This window comes from Eublepharis macularius, chromosome 4, assembly GCF_028583425.1.
Source record: "Eublepharis macularius isolate TG4126 chromosome 4, MPM_Emac_v1.0, whole genome shotgun sequence".
Taxonomy (NCBI): domain Eukaryota; kingdom Metazoa; phylum Chordata; class Lepidosauria; order Squamata; family Eublepharidae; genus Eublepharis; species Eublepharis macularius.
Genome location: NC_072793.1, coordinates 47,416,708 through 47,438,414, shown reverse-complemented (window position 1 = coordinate 47,438,414; position 21,707 = coordinate 47,416,708). Strand labels below are relative to the sequence as shown.

The 21,707-nt window shown below is 43.4% G+C and overlaps 1 protein-coding gene across 1 annotated transcript in view; it reads left to right on the top strand.

Moving 5' to 3' along the window:
* The first annotated feature begins 1,576 nt into the window (after positions 1 to 1,576).
* Positions 1,577 to 21,707, top strand: part of LOC129327580 (adhesion G protein-coupled receptor E5-like) — a 35,845-nt gene continuing 15,714 nt past the window's right edge. The window contains exons 1-7 of the mRNA XM_054976334.1: positions 1,577 to 1,616; positions 1,748 to 1,834; positions 5,114 to 5,269; positions 9,483 to 9,671; positions 12,131 to 12,265; positions 16,057 to 16,200; positions 21,050 to 21,096. Of these exons, the coding sequence (XP_054832309.1) occupies positions 1,577 to 1,616; positions 1,748 to 1,834; positions 5,114 to 5,269; positions 9,483 to 9,671; positions 12,131 to 12,265; positions 16,057 to 16,200; positions 21,050 to 21,096 (798 nt within the window). The remainder of the gene's footprint in view (positions 1,617 to 1,747; positions 1,835 to 5,113; positions 5,270 to 9,482; positions 9,672 to 12,130; positions 12,266 to 16,056; positions 16,201 to 21,049; positions 21,097 to 21,707) is intronic.

Here is a 21,707-nt window from a genome sequence, read left to right as displayed (position 1 = left end):
AGGAAAAATAGCAGCCATGAGGGAGGCAGGAAAGATCAGAAAAAACTTCAGTGTGAATACTCCATTGCCACTACTGATGCCTCTGCATTCACAGTAGCTGTGAGAGCTACAAGAAGAATTGCTTCCACATGAAAGGAGCTCTGAAGTTTTCCTGTTTGTACACAGTGTGACTCCAGAGAGAAATCCTTGCCATCGTGATCATATTCCACATCTCATAGACCAGTTTCCTTGCAAAAAGGGCATAGACCCATAGCTTGAAACTCTGTAAGATAGAGTCTAAAGGTACAGGTGGTGTCATAGGTCAATGTAGATTGATAGAAGCATTAGTACACATGTTTTAATAAGGTTACATGAAAGTTATTTCAAACTTAATGCAATGAAGACTTGCTGGAAATTTGTTGTCAAGAGTTTGAATATGCCTTTGGATTTATGAGGTCTAGAAATAATGCCTTTTGAAACAGTTATGCAGTGATTTTCTGTGCCTTAGACTTCAGTGGTCATAGACCAATCTGGATTAGAATGCCCACATTTTAACTACTATGTATTTTTAGACATCGCAAGATGGTGGCTCTTTCCCCAGATGCATACTGTTAGCTGCAAGATGAAACTACATGTTGAGTTTAACTCTGAACATTTTTTAAAAAATTCTAAATGCAGCTGCCAAGACTTCTTTTAAAGGGTATGGACAGAGAAAGGCTCTTTAACCCTTCTCTCCCATCTTGTTTTCTTCCTGAAAAATGTTATCTGTGAACCACTTGTCCCCATAAGTTTTACCATAAAGATACCCATAGGCAGGGCTTTTTTTCAGCAGGAACGTGGTGGAACAGAGTTCTGGCACCTCTTAAAAATGGTCACATGGCCGGTGGCCCCGCCCCCTGATCTCCAGATAGAGGGGAGTTTAGATTGCCCTCCGTGCTGCCATGTGGCACAGAGGGCAGTCTAAACTCCTCTCTGTCTGGAGATCAGGGGGCGGGGCCACCATGTGACCATTGTCACCGAGGGCAATTTAAACTTAAAAAAACTCCCCCCTTGTTCCAGCTGACCCAAAGTGATGTCATTGTGCAGTCTTGAGTTCCACTACCTCTTTTCCCAGAAAAAAAGCCCTGCCCATAGGTTTTCCTCAGTGGAGGTCAAAGTGGCTTATGGGTGTTGTTTTCAATGGGAAACTAGATGGAGAGAAAAAGAACCACTCCCCCCTTGCACTATTCTCCCCCTTGAAAAAGCCACCCCACCTGCAGCATTTGGGGGGAAACATCTTTAAAACATTCACAAATAAAACATTCACAAAACTAAATGTAACATGTAGTCCTCCCCACAGACTTTTGAGAAGTGTTAGGATTCATTCAAGTGAAATTATTCACTTCAATTTTTGTATCTCAGTGAAGGGAACAACTTCAGCCCGCCTCAAGCAGATTTCCCTGGAGAAGTGCCATAGAAATGTTCCAAATAAAACCTAGTAATGTAAAAACAACAAATGTTGATTAAGAAAGATACAAGATATTAGAATAAAGTAGATGTAAGAAAAAGAGTTTCTGCAGTGAAGGGGGAATTTTGATTCCCATGCTGTACTTGTAGAATGGGATGTCTTGAGAATGTGAATGAATTTGGTGTGTTGGGTAAGATTTAGGGGAACTAGGCCAAAGTCCTGTTTCCCCTTAGTGGGGGAGTGTGATGAGAAGAATGTGATCTTGGTTTGTAGCATCACCAGATTCTAACCTGTTGCTGATGTTTCTTTCTCTTTAACCAGAGCCCATCAACCGTAACGAATCCTTCTCTTGTCTACGAGGATATCACTACTGCGATAGCTATGACGAGGATGATAAGAAATGCTGTGGTAATATTGCTGTCTGGCTTTCTGTGTAATTTTGGTGCCTGAGGGCAGTGAGCTGATGTTGAGTCTGGGGGTATGTTGGCTTGATGCCAGCATCACAGGCTGAACTAGCTGCACCACTACCTCCCAGTGGTATCTCCTGAAATTTCCTCACTTCGAGGTGAAGATCCTAGCAGGTTGCCCAGAGGAACACTTTTTCTTAACTCCCAGGCTTGAGGATCATTCCTCTGTGGACAATAGAAAATTTCACAATCATTCCTACAGCCAGCCTGGACACAGTTGTTAATTACGGGGTGAGATGGCACTAACAACAGTTCTCCTGGATAAGCGGATGGTTACTCTCCGTTAAGAACTCTCTACCAGAGTTCTTCATATGCAAGATAATAACAATAATGATGCATCTTAAAAGCCAAAATCATTAATTTGCTGCATTTATCAGTAGGATGCAGCATGATTCCAAACAAACCAAATAGTAAAAAAAAAAAAATTAAAATGTTTGTTTAAAAAGGACATGATCTCATAAAACAAAAACTGCTATTCACAGGTTAATTATTAAATATTCCAGATTGACCATAGAAAATTGCAGAGTGGTAGCTGTGTTGATCTACTGTAGAAAAATAAAACAAAAGTATGTGTTTAGTTTTTAAGGTGCCACTGGCAGGGGGAATATTGCTAAGTTGCACCCTGGAAATTCTGAGAGCCAGTTTGGTGTTGTGGTTAAGAGCGCCGGACTCTAATCTGGAGAGCCGGGTTTGATTCCCTACTCTTCCACTTGAAGCCAGCTGGGTGACCTTGGGCTCGTCACAGTTCTCTGGAGCTCTCTCAGCCACACCCACCTCCCAGGGTGATTATTGTTGTGGGGATAATAATAACATACTTTGTAAACCACTCTGAGTGGGTATTAAGATGTCCTGAAGGGCAGTATATAAATTGAATGTTGTTATTATTATTTATTATTAAATTAATCACCTTCCTGCACTGTTCAAAAAGTGCTTCTCCTGAAACAGAATACACAGTGTACACTGAGGGCAGACCCACACATTGCAAGCAAAGCATGGGATGGCCAGCTGCAAGTGGATTCAAACCATGCTTTCTCTTGGCAGAGGAATCTTCTGGAAGGAGGTGGTGGTGAATTTTACAAACCCTCTTCTTCCACCACTGATCCTCCAATTTGCCCCATGCTGTTCTGGGGGTCCAGTGATCCTCCCAGGGACATTATTATGGAAGGCATCTGTAGGGAGAGGTGGAGATAGGGAGGTTCACTTCTGTGAGCGCTACTGTGCTTATGCTAGAGCGGATCCATACCCACGAGTTTCCAATGTATGGCAAATTGAATACTTGTAGTGGGAAGTTTGGAGGAAGGTCTTTAGAGAAGAGAACTCAAAAATAAATCTGCCTGAAAGTAGTATTGCCAGCTTTTAAACCGGTCCCTCTAGCTATCCGTTTAATTTCAGTTTGATCTACAGCAAATACAAAGTGACGTTATTTACCTCCATGCCACAAAAAGCTTCAGTTGCCCATTTCTATACATTAAACCTCTATTAAAGGGCCAGGTCATTTTTCTCCAGGCCAGTTGGCAACCTTACCTGAATGCTACATTATTCCATCACTGCGTAAGCTGGGAAAGTCAACAGCATGTGATTTGCTCAGTTACACTTCAACTGCCCAGAACATTTATTTATTTATGTCATTTATAGTCCGCCTTTCTCACTGAGAGCCAAAACACACGAGAAGAAATACCTAGATTCAGCACAAGTTCTGTTACCTCAAGGTTTGCCGGGATCTGTAGGCGTCCTGGAAGCTTAAAGTTTAGCATTTACAGAGCAGCAGGAAATACAGGCGCCTGTATTTCCCTTCCCCTTCCTGCTGCTCTGTAAATGCTAAACTTTAAGCTGCCAAGACACCTACACTTCCCAACAAACCTTGAGGTAAGAGAACAAGTTTTGCATTTACAGAGCAGCAGGAAGGGGAAGGGAAATACAGGCGCCTGTATTTCCCTTCCTGCTGCTCTGTAAATGCTAAACTTTAAGCTTCCAGGACGCCTACAGATCCCGGCAAACCTTGAGGTAAGAGAACACGTGCTGAACCTAGGTATTTCTTCTCGTGTGTTTTGGCTCTGAGACTCAAGGCGGATTACATAGTGTGAGATTAGTACAATTAGTATCAAGGACATTTCCATAAACAATGTCAGGATTTTACAAAGACAAAGCATTAGCAAGGGTCCAATACAGAGTTGAAGAATTGCTGGAACGGAACATAATCAATTCTAGGACTGACATTAAACACGAAGAACAGGTAGTATATAGGAGTACATATTCAGAGCAACAGATAATATGCAAGGCAACATAGTGGTGAAGTCTATGGTCTCTAACTCATTAGCAAAGCATCTGAGACCCCCCCCCTACATTTATGTAATATATGCAAGTGTCCGAATAAATATTTAAAACATTTCAAATTTAAAATAAAAAATAACTAGTCAGTTAAACATTCATTGACTTTGTTACCTGCTCTACTGGCATCTGCCCCTCCCCCACAAGGTCAGGCCATTTTTTTTGCTAGTCAGTAGGCAGTGCAATAAAGAAAGTGTGCCAGACTCATATGGGTTGGATGTCCCACACAGCAAAAAGTAGGCCCCACAGGGCCTACTTTTAAAATCTGTCCACTGAAGGCTGCCGATCCCACCTGAACGTGAAACAAAAACATCAATTTCCCCTTTATTGGATATTTTGAAAAATTAGAAATTTTCTTATTAGATCTTAAACATTTCTAGCATGTCAGTTTGATCAATACAGTTCAATATGAAAACTTGGCATTATCAACCTCATTCCTACATGTTTCCATCAAAGTCTCCTGCCTGGGAAATGCCTATCTTTTTTCTCTCCCTTCAAGTCCAAAAAAATTCAGCCCAAATATTCCTGTTGTCCTAGTTAGAGCACCAGCTTTGAAGCCATGAATATATCTTAATAATTTGTTGTGCAATCAGAGAGGTGCTATAGACCATACTGGAGACCCCAAAAGTGAAAGCTCCCAGGCTTTGCATTTGAGAGAATTAAAGCTCCCTCAAAAGCTCATACCTTGGAAACCTAGTTGATCTTTAAGATCTTATTGACCCAGATCTTGCTCTTTGACTGCAGACCAACACAGCTACCCACTTGAAACTTTCTTAGCGGAGACATCTTTATGAGCTACTTCTCAGATCCTCAGTTCCCAAGATTTCATTGTTCAGTGTGTGTAAGAGACAAATAACAGCTAGATTGTAAAGTGTGTTATTGTATATTGCAGATATCAATGAGTGCAGTGGGCCTAACAAAGTGGAATGTGGAAGACATACCACGTGCATTAACACTAATGGGAATTACTACTGCAGCTGCATAGACGGATTCAACTCCAGCATGGGGAAGGAAGGCTTCATGAATGCCACTGAGGCCACATGCAGTGGTAAGGGCTTTCTAGGGTCTTCTCTTCCTTGAGGCATTGTATGCCTGTTCCAATCTTGGCACTGCACTGCATGCATATTCAAAGCCTGCAGAAGGGGCATCAGAACGGCATACTTACCTTTGCACATTCAGAAAATTGATTGAAAGGTTGCAGATGGGGCAAGATAATGTTCTAAATGGAAGGGTGAACATCGCACAAACTATACGGTGACTCTTCAGGGCTTTTCCACACGCTCGATTTGTTCCTGATTTTCTTAGCAGTTGATTGTCAATCCCTAAGTATTTCTCTGATCCAGCTAAGACAGATCAGAGAATCCAAGATTTTTTTCTGGTTCTTTTGCAACCACTTTACCCAATCTTTTTTTGAAAGCAATTCTGAATCACCTTTATTCCTTGTGCAAAATCCACTTTTGATTTTGTTTGTCCTTCCCACATCCACTCACCTCCAGCCCACTTTTTGATGAGTGGACATTTGTCATTAACAAACCACTCCGGCCCCACCTTCCTCCCCCACCCCCAGTTTCATTTTCAGTCTTTTAAAAAACTAGATACTCTTTTTAAAAAATGAAAGCTGGAAATTCAGAGAACCTGCTATAAATACTAATTAAAATGGTAGTGATCGCGTAGTGCCGATTTTTAAAACATGCAGGGAAGGGGCTCTTTCAATGCCAGAAAAAGCAGTGGCGTTTAAAAGGCCCATAGCCACTACTGCTCCGTGCTTTGTCCCCACAGAAGTCTGTTTGCCTCACTGGTACCAGCCTCTGCCTCCTTGCTCTTGGTTGGCCAGCTTGTGTAGGGCACTCCAGTTTGGACCAAAGGGGGATTAGAAATGGGCAGTGGTGCTGCTCTCTTTTAGGCTTCCCCATGCAAATACAGGCAGTGTGTTCATTTATGCTTTTGTTTTTTAAAATCCAGCCCTTATAGCAATAATTTGCATGTGCAACATAACAAAAAAGGGAGTGCTGTGAACACTCCCAGTGACAACAGCACCCTCAGTTGAAAATCTTAATTTTTTAAAGGCATGTGAGGAAGAAAATAAACCAACTCCAGAACTGTAAAAATGCAGAAAGAGGGCAGACATGTAGAACCAGGCCCAAACTGATTTCAATGCTTGTGAATCGACTGCTAAGAAAACTAGGAATAAGCTGAGCATGCAGAAAAGCCCAGAATCTCTGTTTTTTCCTAATTTACTTTATATCCAGCTAAATATGCATATAGTCTCAATGACCTCTTTTCAGAGATTTTACAGGTTCTGCTACAGTCAGCAATATGTCATCAGTGGACAAACTGATCCCCCACCCCATGAAATATCATTAAGACCTCCAGAAAAATTCTAACTTTACACTGTCAATAGCTTTTTTTTACTGTCTAAGAATAATAATAACTTTTTTTGAGCCAGAAGCTTTGTTTTTTATAAAATGCAATTCTGAAAAATATCCTTTACCTATTGTTCAAAAATCTTATTTGATCATGATGTGTATGCTTATGCAAAAGCTTTTTAAATCTGTCATCCAGAATAATGGCAAAGGGCTTGTTTATTCAGAGGCAAAACAGGCCTATAGAGATAGGAATTTCCCTTCTTGGGAATCACAACTATTTTTGCATCCCACCAGGAGTCAAGCACCTTCCCTGATTCTGGAATATCATTTTTATTACATTTGTTATGAACCTTCAATGAGACCTACAAGTTTCATAATCTTAGCAACATGAAATAGTTTAATCTCAATTGTCCAAAGTTACATTTTGTTCTTTTAAAAAGTTCAACTTGTATGGGGCTGTAATCTACCTGTATTGCTGGTTTATCTGACTATTAGCTGTGATTCCAATCAGTTCTGGAGTACATGTCAAATGGTACTTTCCAGGGCTTTTTTTCTGGGAAAAGAGGTGGTGTAACTCAGTGGGTTGACCTCGGAGAAAATGGTCACATGGCCAGTGGCCCCGCCCTGATCTCCAGACAGAGAGCAGTTTAGATTGCCCTCCGTGCTGCTCGGCGGCGCAGAGGGCAATCTAAACTGCCCTCTGTCTGGAGATCAGGGGGTGGGGCCACCGGCCATGTGACCATTTTCAAGAGGTTCCGGAACTCTGTTCCACCACATTCCTGCTGAAAAAAAGCCCTGGTACTTTCTATTCAATGATTTACCACTGGACTGAAATATCTTCAGGTGTCAACCAGCTGCAAAGCTTCTGTGTTAATGCTCATATGTTTTGTAGGGTAGCTGTTTATACTTTTCCCAGATATGCGTATTAGCATACTACATCCATTTCACTTCTAATAATATTACAAATACAGCAGCACATTTGTTCAAAACCCTGAAAAAAGAGTCAAGTTATTACTGTTCCAATAGTTACCTTTCCTGCTGGGCTGATAGATAACAACAGCAACAACCATAAGAATAGACTCCTGGGAATAAGCTCCCTTGTAAAAAAAGAAAAAGAAAAAAAAGGACTCAGTCCCAAGCACACCAGTTTAGGATTGCTCCCAACAGGACATACATACCTTCTATATCCAGAAGTTTTAAAATTAGTCCATTGTCAAGGATTTATCTAAAGTTCTCAAAAGAAGCAGACATTGGGCCTGTATTATGTGTAACAGTTTGAGGCTTGAACATATGACACTTAAGAACATGTACCTTGATCCATTTATAAAATGCAAACTGCAGGTATATGCAGCCTTGTTCTGCCTCAGGGCTGTGCGGAGAAGGGGGGATTTAACCCTTGAAGTCCACTCGTTTTTCACAATCAGATCTGGCTGTCTCACTCTGCTCTTTGCATTTTTAAAAAACATGTTCCTTTTAAAATGTAGAACAAAGAAGTAGTCTCAAATAGCAAAACTGATAGAGGCTAAAGGAAGAAACCCTCTTTGCTTTGTTTGCATAGACTACAGGCAAAATGAGACTACTTGAGCACTTAATTTGCGTCTTATAGTTAGGCTAAGACTCATGATCTTCACCTTGTCTACTTGTGCTCTAAGTAATTCCACAGCTTCAAAAGCTTAAGAACAGTAAGAGAAGGAGAGGTGGGAAATGGCGATAAACCAGAAGAGTGAATTGAGCATAGAGCACCTGCTGCGGACCACAACTTGGAGAAAAAGCTTTGAAGACCATCTAGTAGGCAGTCATTTTGATTTGCAATATTTGTTTCAAACTTCTGAAAAATCAATTCATCTGCTATGCAAACAAAGATAGGCTATTTTACAGAAGAAGAAACAATAGTGACCAATAAAAAACCTTCGAAAAACAAGCATGCAAGGAAGGCTGCAAGCACAAGGCAACAAGCTATGAATTCCTTATAGAGAGGAACAAAACAGCCCAATGGGAAGAGGAACCTGGGAACTCACTACTGGGGAAAGACCAGTATAGCAGCAAAGGAAGTTAGACGCAAAACATCAAGAGACCGTTAGTCTAACGGCAGAAGGAATTGTAACACATGGCAGGAGGCTGTACATACAGGTATCTTGTACTACGTCAGACCCTTGATCTGTCAGTGTAAGTATTTTCGTTTCTGACTGGCAGCTGCTCCTCACGGGCTCAGGCAGAACACTTTCACATCACCAACTTCCTAATCTTTGTAGCTGGAAATGTCAGGAATTGAACCTGGGGCCTTCTGCATGCAAAGAAGATCCTCCCTGTTTCTCACACGGAGGCCTGCAGTCTAACACCAAGAAAAGTTACAACTGCACTCTTCGGTGCTGGAAACTACTTTTGAATCAGTTTGGTGTAGAGGTTAAGAGCGCAAGACTCTAAGCTGGAGAGCCGGGTTTTATTCCCCCCTCCTCCACTTGAAGCCAGCTGGGTGACCTTGGGCTAGTCACAGCTCTTTGGAGCTCTCTCAGCCCTACCCACCTCACAGGGTGTTTGTTGTGGGGATAATAATGACATGCTTTGTAAACCACTCTGAGTGGGCATTAAGTTGTCCTGAAGGGCGGTATATAAATTGAATGTTGTCGTCGTCGTTGTTATACTGGGAGTTTGCTGAGGAGGAGGGGAGGCTAAAGGTGATTCCCACCCACCCCCCACGGGCATCTCTTTCCAAACTGTGGATATGTCTCAATACTTTGTATGCCATGCAATAAGAGGTGTGCCATATGCCACACTAGAAACCCCTCTGTGTTTGAGAAGTCCGTTCAGAGAGTTCATTGTCCCAGTGGAGATGCAGAATCAGAATTTTCATGAGCTCTTTCTCAGATCCTTAGTTCCTGAGATTCCATTGTTCAGTTATGCAAGAGGCATTAACAGCCAGATTGCAAAGTGGATTATCGTATATTGCAGATATTGATGAGTGCCAAGAGCGTAACAAATGTGGAAATAACACTGAGTGTGTGAACACCCCTGGGAGCTACACCTGCCATTGCAAAGCAGGATTCCAGAAAGACTTCAAGAATGCCAGTGTGGTCATATGCAATGGTAAGAATTCTGGGTCCTTGTTTTGCTTGAGGCATTGCATGCTCACTCCAGGCATGGCACTGCATGAATACTTGTGCCTCTGCTACAGTTCTCTCCAGTCTGGCAATACTTACTATAGCACAGACGGGGATTTCCCAACTCTTTTCAGGCAGGATGGATTGCAAGTGGAGGAAGGTAACTTTCTACACGGAGGCTTGGTCATCTCACAAACTAGGTGGTGAATCTTCAGTTTCCAAAACAGCTGCATGAAGTGGAATGTAAGCTATTGACCATCTCTGCTACCAGTGGCAAAGAAGTTACACAGGACAATATTAGGATGAAAATAATTTGTAAACCATTGCATTTTAATTCCACAGACTGCCTTCAGTTTGTAGTGCTATTGTGTGAAACAATATTGAAAATACGAAGCTGTCTCCACCACCCGTCATATAAATTGCTGTGAAACAGAGTGTAAAGCAAGTCTTCACTAACAAGCTAGAGCAGTCAGTAGATGAAATCAGAATTGTTCTTTTACATTTCGAACACTGAAACAAAAATCCTCTGACTGCATCCCCTGGGATCAGTCTCACTGTTTCCTTTCTGCATTGTTTTCTTCACTTTTTGTTTATAGTGTCAGGGTTTGCTGTGTGTTTCCTGGGTTCACATTTCAGAGCAGTGGAATATTTTTGGTGGTGAAAACTTCCTCTAGATGGTTGTTGTGGGTTTTCCGGGCTGTATTGCCGTGGTCTTGGCATTGTAGTTCCTGACGTTTCGCTAGCGGCTGTGGCTGGCATCTTCAGAGGTGTAGCACCAAAAGACAGAGATCTCTCAGGACACTGAGAGATCTCTGTCTTTTGGTGCTACACCTCTGAAGATGCCAGCCACAGCCGCTGGCGAAACGTCAGGAACTACAATGCCAAGACCACGGCAATACAGCCCGGAAAACCCACAACAACCATCGTTCTCCGGCCGTGAAAGCCTTCGACAATACATCGAACTTCCTCTAGATTCCTTTGTTGTATAGGCCTGATCCATTGTTAGCACAACAGACGTGTATTTGATTCTGATTTGTTGTGCAGAGTTCACATTTTTTTAAAAACACATATTTCTATCATACTTTCAGAATCAAGTACTGGATACTGTGAATTCTATTTTGAAATTTTATTTTATCTTATTTTAAAAAATTGCTGTGTACAGTGTAAGCATTGGAGCATTCCTAGGTCCTTGTTTTTGAAAATAAAAATCTGTAAAACTCTGTTTTACTTAACCTTTCTGGATTTCCCCCCAACCGTTCCCCCATAAGCAAAGCCATTTCACCTTTTTAAAAACGATACAGAAGATCAGCAGAATCCCATCTGCTGCCCGTTCTTTATGCCTGTTTGCACTTCCTTCCAGGCACCTCTCAGTCGCTGGGACTGTGCCACCCCTGCCGCCATCGAAGCTTGCAGGGTGACTCTGGGCCAGTCCCATATCCTGAGCCTAACGTGTAACTCCCTGGATGAAAAGCTGAAAGCATGAGATGGAGGAGAGGAAAATGCTTTGAGCTGCTTTGGGTCCCCGATGGGGAGGAGAAGTGGGGTATAAATAGTTATTGTAGGCCTTTGAAAACTCCGTGCTGCTCTTATGAAATTCTCCAAGCCAGTAATGAGATTCAAAAAGGGGATGAAGTATTACTCTGCACGGTAGAATCCAAAGAATTAAAATAATGGATAGTAAGGAAAATAGCCCGCGATGAAGCCTCCTTTGGATTAACTGCGATTACATCTTTCATTAAAGAACAGTAACATTCTGGCTCTCTGTGTTGTTGCAGAGGTAAGCTTGCATACACGAGAGCAAGATGCCCTGGTCAGCCACTGCAGTCACGACACCCATGTTGCCCTCTAAGGGTTCCTTCCGATGCCCTGGAGTTTGTTGCCATCCGTTCTTTCTGCTTTTGCACAAGGCGGTACCAAAAGCAGCAATTATCATTCAGAGAGGGCGGACATGTCACTATCGCTGGGCAATTTCTCTGTCAGAGCCCTCTCATGGTTAGCTTGCAACCATCCAGTGGTGGTGAACTGCTCCAGCTTTGCCTTCAGTTCATGTACTTGTAGCTGCTCTGGCTGAAGCTGAACAGTTCACTGAAAAACTAAGACTTGGTGCTTTTTCTCTTGCCTGTTTTTACTTCTAAGTTGCGGAGTCCTCCACTTGTTCCAAATGGGAACCACCAGCAAAATCTGTTGTTTTCAGCATGTGCTGTTCATTCTAGCCTTTTAACTGGATGGATTGTCTTCTTGTCGCCTCTAGCCACCTCGTGGGAATGCTTCACAGCACGCTTCTTTGCATGACTCAATTGTAGATTTTTTTCATTCTTGGAATTGGAATGGCTTATCTTCTCACGGCTGCTAGCACATTTTTTCTTTGTTGTAATAAGGGATGCCCTAGGTTGGAGTAGGTTCTCTTGTGTCATCTGGGGGCTGGAAGCAACTTTATCATTACAGACATTGACGAGTGCCAGCAAAATGCCTCCATCTGTGAACCCAATGGAAGTTGCATCAACACAATAGGGGATTACCTGTGTAAATGCAAGCCGGGATTTGGGAAGAGCTCAAAGGACGATAGAAAGATATGCAAAGGTACAGCCCAATGGGAACACGTTTCTTTCTTAATCAGTCAAAACAGTGCATGGATAATGAAATCTCTTCAATTATGTCAGTACTGCAGTTTTCTAGTGTTGCAAAGGGAACTTATTTTTTTTGTGACCAGCAAATGATTTGAGAGCACATGATGAGAGTATATTTTTCAAGCAATACATATAGTCAGTACCTAATCATAAGATTTCCTGGATTCCCCTATAAAGCTTATCTGAGATTTCTGAACAAAGGGCAAGGTAAAGTATTTATAAATTCAGTGAATCAACTTAATAAGTACTCATATGGAATATAATACTGATTCTAAACATGATTTTACATAGAGGATCAGTGTATTTGAGTTAAAGCCTAGGTCACATATATCTGTAATGAATTTGTGCATGAATCTATGAGATACAAGAACCCTATTTATTTTGATTTTATATGTGGTGCTGGAGGAGAGTTTTGAGGATACCATGGACAGCCAAAAAGACAAATACGTGGGTACTAGATCAAATCAAGCCTGAATTCTCCCTAGAAGTGGAAATGGCAAGACTAAGGCTATCGTACTTTGGTCACATCATGAGAAACAAGATTCTCTGGAAAAGTCAATAATGCTAGGAAAAGTGGAAGGCAGCAGGGAAGGAGGAAGACCTAAAACGAGACGGCTTGACTCAATAAAGGAAGCCACATCCTCCACTTTGCAGGATCTGAGCAAGTCTGTTAATGATAGTACATTTTGGAGGTCGCCATTGGTCAGAGGTGACTTGACAGCACATAACACACACACACACGTGTAATCATCAACTTGTTTTCATATCAATTGTTTGTATATATTTATATACACCGTTGCATATTTTGTGGAGGTGAAAGGTTCGCACATGACAGAATAATCCAGTTGCATTCACTTCTTGCAAAGAACATGGTCTTTATGTAAACCTTAATGGGCCCTGGTTTTCCAGGGCCCATATTTCTCTTAGGGGCTGTCCTCTCCTGCACCATCTTCCCCTCTTTGTCCAACCATTTCTGTCTTTCATCCTAGAAAAGAGTCCAGTGGCACCTTTAAGACTAACCAACTTTACTGCAGCATAAGCTTTCGAGAATCACAGTTCTCTTCTGACGAAGAGAACTGCTACCGTATGCTACAGTAAAGTTGGTTAGTCTTAAAGGTGCCACTGGACTCTTTTCTATTTTGCTGCTACAGACTAACATGGCTAACTCCTCTGGATCTATGTCTTTCATCCTGGCATCCACATGTGACTGTGCAATTATCATTCTTCAGGCAGATGCAGATAAGTGATCATCTGATAGCTTTTGATTATTTCTGGGTTCACATAAAGTAGGCCTGCACAGCTTGTGATCAACTAAACCAAATGAAGGCCAGGGATACTGGCCTACTAGGCAATTGATCATGTTTACAGCCCCTGGAAGGCAACAAAAAATATCCACTAGTCTGTCACTGAAACAAAACTGGACTTCAGCACCCTCATTAGTCCCAAGAGGAGGGCTGGTGAGTTGTGCCTGAACTGAAGAGTCACAGACTGTGCAGGCTTGCATGCGGCTGCATGATTACATATAGTATTGCTTCTGAATGTCCCAGCCTCCTGCTCCATTTTTACAGTCATCCACCTTACTTCTTAGATCCAAGCTCTATTTTCTTTTGAGTGACAAGAATACCAGAGTTCTTTCCCGTTTACGTTCACCAGTATCAACCTACTCTAGTAACACAGTAATTAGTTGATTCTTCATCGAAATATTTGGGCAAAGATTCATCAGGGACTAGATACAATGCTGGAAGCAATCGCTTGATGGGTCCCCCTAGCTGTATTGTGGATGGCATTGCTTTGGAATTTGTAATGGAAGAGAGCCATGCTATGATGAATTGAACAGATCCCCATGCATATACTGGCTGGCAAAAGTGAGGTTGCTAGTAGACTGGCCGTGGAGATGACAATGCTGCTGTTAGAACAGAAGTGTGCATGTGAGTTGCTGTTTGTTGTAGATGGAAGTTGTAGAGGCAAAGAACTTGCTTTTTGAGGAGCCAAGAGATTTTGCTAGTAGTTTAAATTCAGATTTAAATAACTTTTAGAGGTTAATATAGCCATGAACCTATGAGCATCTCCGTTTCTAAAGACACTCTTTAGAGGAAACGGCAGCGGAAGACTTTAGATACACATCTTTGTTGTCCACTCATGGTGTGCTGAAAGAGTAAGTCATTTGCTCAGAAAGCAGACCTTCACGGAGCACCTGAAAGCAGCCATCTGTAGCTTGGCTGGCAGAGGCATTCTGTGACTGTTTTGGTAAAGAGCTGGCTCTGGGTGAACTGACATTGCAGGACAGGTTGTTCTTTACATGCGAGGAAAAGGAAAGGCATCTGAGGAAATCACAGAGTGAATTTTGTCATTTGCCAAATGTACAGATTAGCAACCAATTTCAGGAAGTTGCCGAAGTGATGAAGCAAACTGCCTTTCAGTCAGCTTCTCCAGCTAGTCATATGACAGCAGGACATCTTGGGGTCAGTGTCACAGCCTGTTGAAGCTTCCTACTTGTGCGTTCCTTTCAGAAGGCAAAGAGCTTGCTTAGCCACACACTTGAGCCTTCCTTTCGCAGCATGCTAAAATTCTGGGAAGTGGGCCAGCGAGAAAGAGAAGAAATTGCAGATCTCTGTGTGGATGTTGCCTTTCAACCCCATGTTGTTCCAGATTACTGTATGATTAAATATAGGATTTATTGCAGTTATTAATTCATAATCTGTTAAGCATTATTAAGTTGTCGTTATCTTTACAAGTTAATTGTATAATATTTAAAAGTCGTCTCTGAAATTAATCTGAGTTCCGGTAAAGGCTTAGATGTGCAATTTAGGTTCAAATTAAATCCTAATGGTGCTCCTTATGGCTCCTACTCTGTTAAATTCCAGTCCAAAGTCAAGGGCCCCATCCAGTGGCTCTTCTGGGCATAGGGAGGCTCTGCTGTGTGTATGAAAGCTTGCACATACAGGGCTTTGCAAACGCTTGTGGTCTGGATTCTAAGCAGCACCAGCAGAGTTATGCAAGGAGAATTTCCCTGCCTCTTCCCTTCTCACTGCAGCCTTCTGCCCAGCCTCCCATGGTGCATTAGTGGACCTGAAGAAATAGTGTACGGGGGTAAACTGGGAGTCTGCAGCAGGAGGTGGGAATTGGCAAAAAATCTCTGTCCTCCTCAGTGGAAGGAAAAGCCCTTCCGTTAGAGGACCTACTGCTGTGCTGCAGAATGGCAACTTAGGATACAAACTGTTATCTTACGTGCATGCAGTAAGAAATTCTTGTGCATGCATGTGACATTTCCCCTGCTAGATGAGACTGGAAAACTCTGACTTGTCACTTGCATCATCACCTGTGTGTCATATACTACTATATATTTCATTATTTTGTCTAAGTTACTGATAACATACCACATAATGCTGACTCTATCATTTTAAGCCCTCCCTGTTGGAGAAACATCTCTCTGTCTCTCATACTCTCTCACACACACACATGTGAAGGGTGATTTAGTATAAGCAGTTTGTCTGGTTGCAATCCATGTTGAGTACATGACGTCAATTAATGGCAGCAGCATCAAAATGTCACATTATACAAAATGTCTTGAAGAAAATCGGATATAATTCATCCACGCGGCTTTATTTATATCTTCTTACCTCATCCTCACAGTCATCCATTCTTCAAAGCAAAACTTTGTATCCTCAGAGATGTTTTGTTGTCCCTTGCTCTTTTCAAATTTCCTGCTCTTATGATAGTTTTTGTTCTTTTTTTCTTTTGCAGATATTGATGAGTGTGCCACTAAGCCTTGCAGTGAAGGTGCCAGTTGCAAGAACTATCCAGGGGGATTCTGGTGTCAATGTCTGCCTGGATATATCAGCTACACTGAAGCTATCCCTGGGAGTAAACCAAAGAGCAGTTGCAAGCGTGAGTTCTGATGTATGGAGCTGGGGGAAGGAGATGAGGCCAGGGCCATGTTGCATAATATAAATTGATCTGGAGCCTAGAAGTCTTTAAAAAAATATACATTAGTAGTATTTTGTTCAAAAATCTTCATGTGAGAAATGAAAACCCAGAAAAGGTTCATTGACTACTTTAGCAAACAAAGCTGACATTCCTTGCTTAGCTTGTTTCTGTGACTCTCCGCATGCAAAGACAGCTTGATTCCAGATGTGTTGACAGCAATCATTTTCTGCTCAGACAACATCTAACTAGGCTACCCAGGCGCATTATTTTTTTATAACCTTCACAAATTGCTCATCTCCACAGGGGTAACTAGTTTACAATCCCCTGGGATGCTGAGTTGGCAACTTCCTCTTCTAGCCTGGGTGATTGACAACAGTCAGCCACCCTCCGTTCTCAGGGCTCGTTTTAGACTGTTTTGGGATCAGCAATAATGTTTTGGCATTACCATTACCTGGAGTCCAAACACTTTCCAGCCTGCACTGGCTTCTATTGGGTTAGTGAGGAACTAGTATGAGCTGTGCAGGCTGGCTTCTTACATTCACTGTGTTACGGGGGAAAGATGCTTTTTGACATGATACTTCGTGTATTCCAGTTGTAAGCTGTATGCTTTCAATAGAATGCACACTTGAAGTTGCATCTAGCCGAATACAAAACCTGATGTATTTGGGAATTAGCATTTTTGATGTTCATCCAAAATTTCATAGCAATGCATTACAGATAGATTGTATTTGAACTTAGATATGCATTTGATGTGCATCTTACTGAACCCCAAGTACCTGGAACTCACAGTTTAAAGGATCTTATTGAGGATGGAAGTAGGCTTGGAGACCAGTTTTCAGAGACTGATGGGGAGGGGGTATGATGGGTAGGAAGAGGCTGCACTGGCAAACAGCAACCAAGGAGAAAGAAGGCCCTTCCTTCTTTGCTCCCCTTTGAGACCATGACAAGCTACGGACTTCTGTAAAGTGCATCTGCCAGCTGCTGTCAGCTGTGGGCTTGTACCTGTATTCTGTTCTCTGCTGCTAACTTTTGCTGGCATCGTGAAGAAAAGCATATATTGCAAACTCTTGTGTTGTTGGAGGAAGAGGCACAGTTCTTTTTAAAACAAACAAAACAGATTTTTATGGAAAACCTTGGGTCTCCTCTTGCTAGCATCCAAACATGGTTTCTCTGCACTTGATATCAACTTGTAATTCAGGCTCCAACATGCTGACTATCCAATCCTAAACATGCAATCTTACGAGTCAGGAAATAAAAATGTCTACTTTGTTTCTGAAATGACATACATATATTGTGTCACGGTAATGGCCTTGCCTCTCTTGCTCTGTCCCCCTCTCCCCATCCCCAGTAAAGGGTACCGCTTTCTACCTGCCATGCACAGGCCTTACTTCTTGTTTGCAGGTACCCCTTCCAGCCCAGTCTCTTGGCCTGTTTTGGCATATAGCATGGCTGCAGTTTACAGGTAGAACAATGATATATAATAATGAATAGGCTGTGCTCCACACATTTAACAAGATTTCTCCTCACCTTTGGGCACCTTTGGATATTTGAGGCAGATCTCTAAATTATGTATTGCAACAGAAGGACTTCACAAACCTTAGATGATAAGCAACTCAATCCTGAGTGGGGGGGGGGGTGCCAAAAGCGCTCAAGGAGCCGACTACAACTTACACCAGCGTAACTCCCCCCCCCCCCCAAATGGTGCCTGGTTGCAGCGCTGCTCTGCCCTGGCCCTCCACACCGGCCCTTCACCAATGCCCAACTGCAGTGGCTGAGCACAGGTGTAAGTGGGGTGTAAGTCCCTGCACTGGCGCCCAGGCAGGCAGGATGTAAGTTGGCTCCCTAAGCCATTTCAGGCATGGCCACACCCCCCAGCAGTGGCAAAAAATTATCCTGTGAAAAATGGCAGCATAGCCCGTAGGCAGCCATTGTACAGGAAAACTCATTCCCCTCATACCCAGCCCTGCCCAAATGGCCTGGCAGAGCATAGGATGCTGACTACCATGGGAACCAATCTGCTTGTGCCTGTGCGGTGGCTGATCCCCCTCCCATGCAGCCAATCTGCTCTTTGGGCACCCTACATAACCTCTGGCTGGTGCAGCCATTACCCCAGGTAAGTAGGGAGGTGGCCGGAGACTCTGCCTGAGAGTCCCCTGCTGTGGGGGCTTAGAACATGAGGCGGGAGAAGGTGCTTGTAGTGGTGGGGCAAGAGTGTGTTGGGAGAACTTAGCATTTGGGAAGTACTTTGCATTCACACAAGGGAAGAGAGCTAAGTCCAGAATGTCTGACTAACAACTACATCCAAAGTTCCCTTGCAGGTTTACCCGACTCATGAGTCCTGGCTTGGGGAGGGCCGAGGGTGCACTGACAAGAAAGAAGGAGCTAGGAGGTGGCTGCCCCAGCTTGCTCGGTCACATCAGCCTCCCCTTTCCCCTTGCCCATGCCCCACAAACACCAGCCTCTGTGTTTGAGGCTCGCTGGGAGGGTGTGGCCCCTGCCCATGACCCCAGCACGGCCCATGTCTGCCACAGAGGTGGGCACCCAGGGAGCTATGCTCAACACAGCTGTGGGGGGGGGGGGCTTCCAGCAGCCCACATCAGAGCTCCATTCAGACTCCCTTGGCCAGACTCCCCCCAGGCAGAGGAGAGAGTGCAGCTGCAGGTCAGGGTGACTGGGTGCTTGCTTTCCTAACTCCCCCATGATGGTGGGTGACTGTCTCCCTCACAGGATCAGGACAGCCTCTCACAGGAATGGAACAGCCAGATATGGACAAGGAGCACTTTCTTGCCCAATAGGCATCCCTTGTTTGGTTGCTTGCAGCATCTGTGATGATGTAGCTGCCATTGCTGCCCCTGGCCACAGACACCCTCCCAGGACATGGCAGACTCAGCCGTGGCCTGCATGAGACCAGGACCCTTGCCACATGTGTGTGTGTTTTCCTTTCAGGCTGGTCATGACCTGTCAAGGAGACCAAGAAGTACAGATGTTGCAGTCCCCGGTAATCCCCCTTGACTGCCATCTGAGCCAGCCACAGGAGTGGTTCCCTGGGCAGCCAGCGAGTCAGCCCTGCTCCTGAGAAAGTAACATGAGGAATGCCTCTCCTAGCTCTGTTTCACAAAGAGGGACAGCTCCCTACCCAACTGAGGGAAGTTGCCAACACATATCCAGATATCCTCTTCATTTTTGGCAGTTCAATGAAGTCTGTGTCGAAAAACAACTCCCTGTCTGCCTGTTTACATGCCTGAGCCTGACAGCAGCTCCCCCCTCCCCACACTTCCCCATAGGGCTGCCCTTTCACAGTTCCTAGCAAATGGTCTCTGGCTCTGGGCTGGGACAGATGAGGTGGCCCTGAAGAGGCTCCAGGTGGCTCCATGCCTTTCTGTGGAGCACCTTGGAGGCTCCAGTCGCAGCCAGCTTCCCGCCCCCTATCCCCCCTCTGATTCACTGCAGAAGGACAAGACTGAGTGTTGCCCATGTGTGTCTGGGGGGTGGGCGCCACAGAGGACTCTCATTCTCTGACAGCGCTGCCGGCATTTAAGAAGGCAGGCAGAAGACCATTGCATGCAGGGAGTGAGGTTGATGCCAGGATGGGAATCTGGAGCAACATCCTGGGATCTCTGGGCTCCTCCCCTGTGAGGCCAGACCACCCTCCCTTTTGTTGTTTGCAGAGGCAGGGATGGACTTCAGGAATCTGGTGCAAGAGATGAGATGACAGCCCCTGGAGCAGTTTCTCTGGTTCCACAGGCCATCATTCCACTCTGGGGAACATCATTCTGGGACAGGAGCATGGCTCTTGGGGTCCCACCCTGCATTCTCCTCACATCTTTATGATGCAGTGATTTGTCAGTGGGCCTCAGGATTGTGCTGTAAGGGTGCTCAAACACCTGCAAGTTCAGGTCATATTCTGTTTGCAAGCAGAGAGCTGATTTTTTTGGTTGAGCAGTTCAGCTGTTTTTGAACAGCTCTAGCCTGTTAGGCAAGTTACTTCCCATGTACTGAGACAGTACAGTACATTGTAATTGACAGTATTTCTTGCATGTGCTTTTTCACGCAATGCAATGGGAGTCCTAATTTCTCCCCAACCTGTTGTCACTGCAGTCCGCTGGACAACCATTTAAATAAATATATCAGTGTGTCTATGATTATAAACACTGTATCATGTTTTTTCTTAAAGTCTTACTGTTTGATGCTTATATAAGTTTGTGTCGTTGAGGTTATTTTGCAAATGTACATTTTTGCACAGTTTTATGGGAGTCATAGTTCCCACTGCCCAGAATCATTTAATTACTTGATCCAACTGCCCATGACCCTGGAGGAGATTCAGATTCACCTATTGAGAATATTGAAAAGTGCCCACAAGCCAGAAGAAAATGTCACACCACCATTAAAGCTACAGAGCAGCTGAGATGTGAGTTAGACAGTGGTGAGGCGAGGAGATCAGAGGGTCAGCTCACAAGTGATTCCAGCTGTTGAAACCATATGTTCACTTGTCAACCTTGTTTGCTGTGCAGTCTGTGACATCCCTAGAAGTGTCTAGGTAAGTTAACATCTAGGAGTAAGTGTAGAATGAGAATATTAAGGCTATCTTGGAAGGGGGTATTAATTATTAATTGGTGTCCAGAGTTTTTTTACTACCTTTTAATATATGTCCTCAAAACCAAGCTATATTGAACTGACACTGTTAATGCTATTGTGGGCCACTTAATATAAAAATTAATGTAATATAGTGTAGCTCTCAAAAGGGGAACAGAACTTGAAGGACTTTAAGAAAAAGCCATATGTCGCAATATTTTGTCTGTTCTGTCCCCAGCATTCTCCTGTTCTGCATCTTCAAGCAATAATTGTTCAGATGGACAGGTGAGCCCCAAATGTAGAATTGTGAAAGTCAGGACGAAACTGACTCATTGTGCAGGCTATTTATTTTTTTTTACTGATTTAGGCAATGGGCATAACATCTAGTGCTGTGCATGTCTGAGTCTTAAAATAAAAAATCAGAATTCTGCACAAAGGCAACACAGAATTAAAATTCTGCTAGAAGAAGGAAATCTGACACAGCTGGTATAAGTTATACTTAGTTTGCATATTTGCAAGTAGTTGCTTATTTTGGATAGTTTACACTACCCATGGAAGCAAGCAAACAGCTGTGCGTGGCACTGAAGCCCCACCTCCTAAAACATGGAGATTATGCTGATCTTCTGCACTGTCTCCTAAGAGTCTCTCTGACCATTATGTAAAGGTACTTGAGCATGTCCTCACACTATTGCCTAAAAGACAATAAACCTAAACTGAGATATTCTAGATGCTAAATTTTGAGTCGAGTAGAATATCTTCATTTGTGCTATGCAGTTTTGGAGCGTATAGTCTTGGTTATTTTGTCCTTTGAGAGAGTCGTTCATCAGGGACGGGGAGTGGGAATTAAATAGTTATAGGCTTTAAAGACTCAAAGTTGCAAAAGTTTCCCCCTGAAA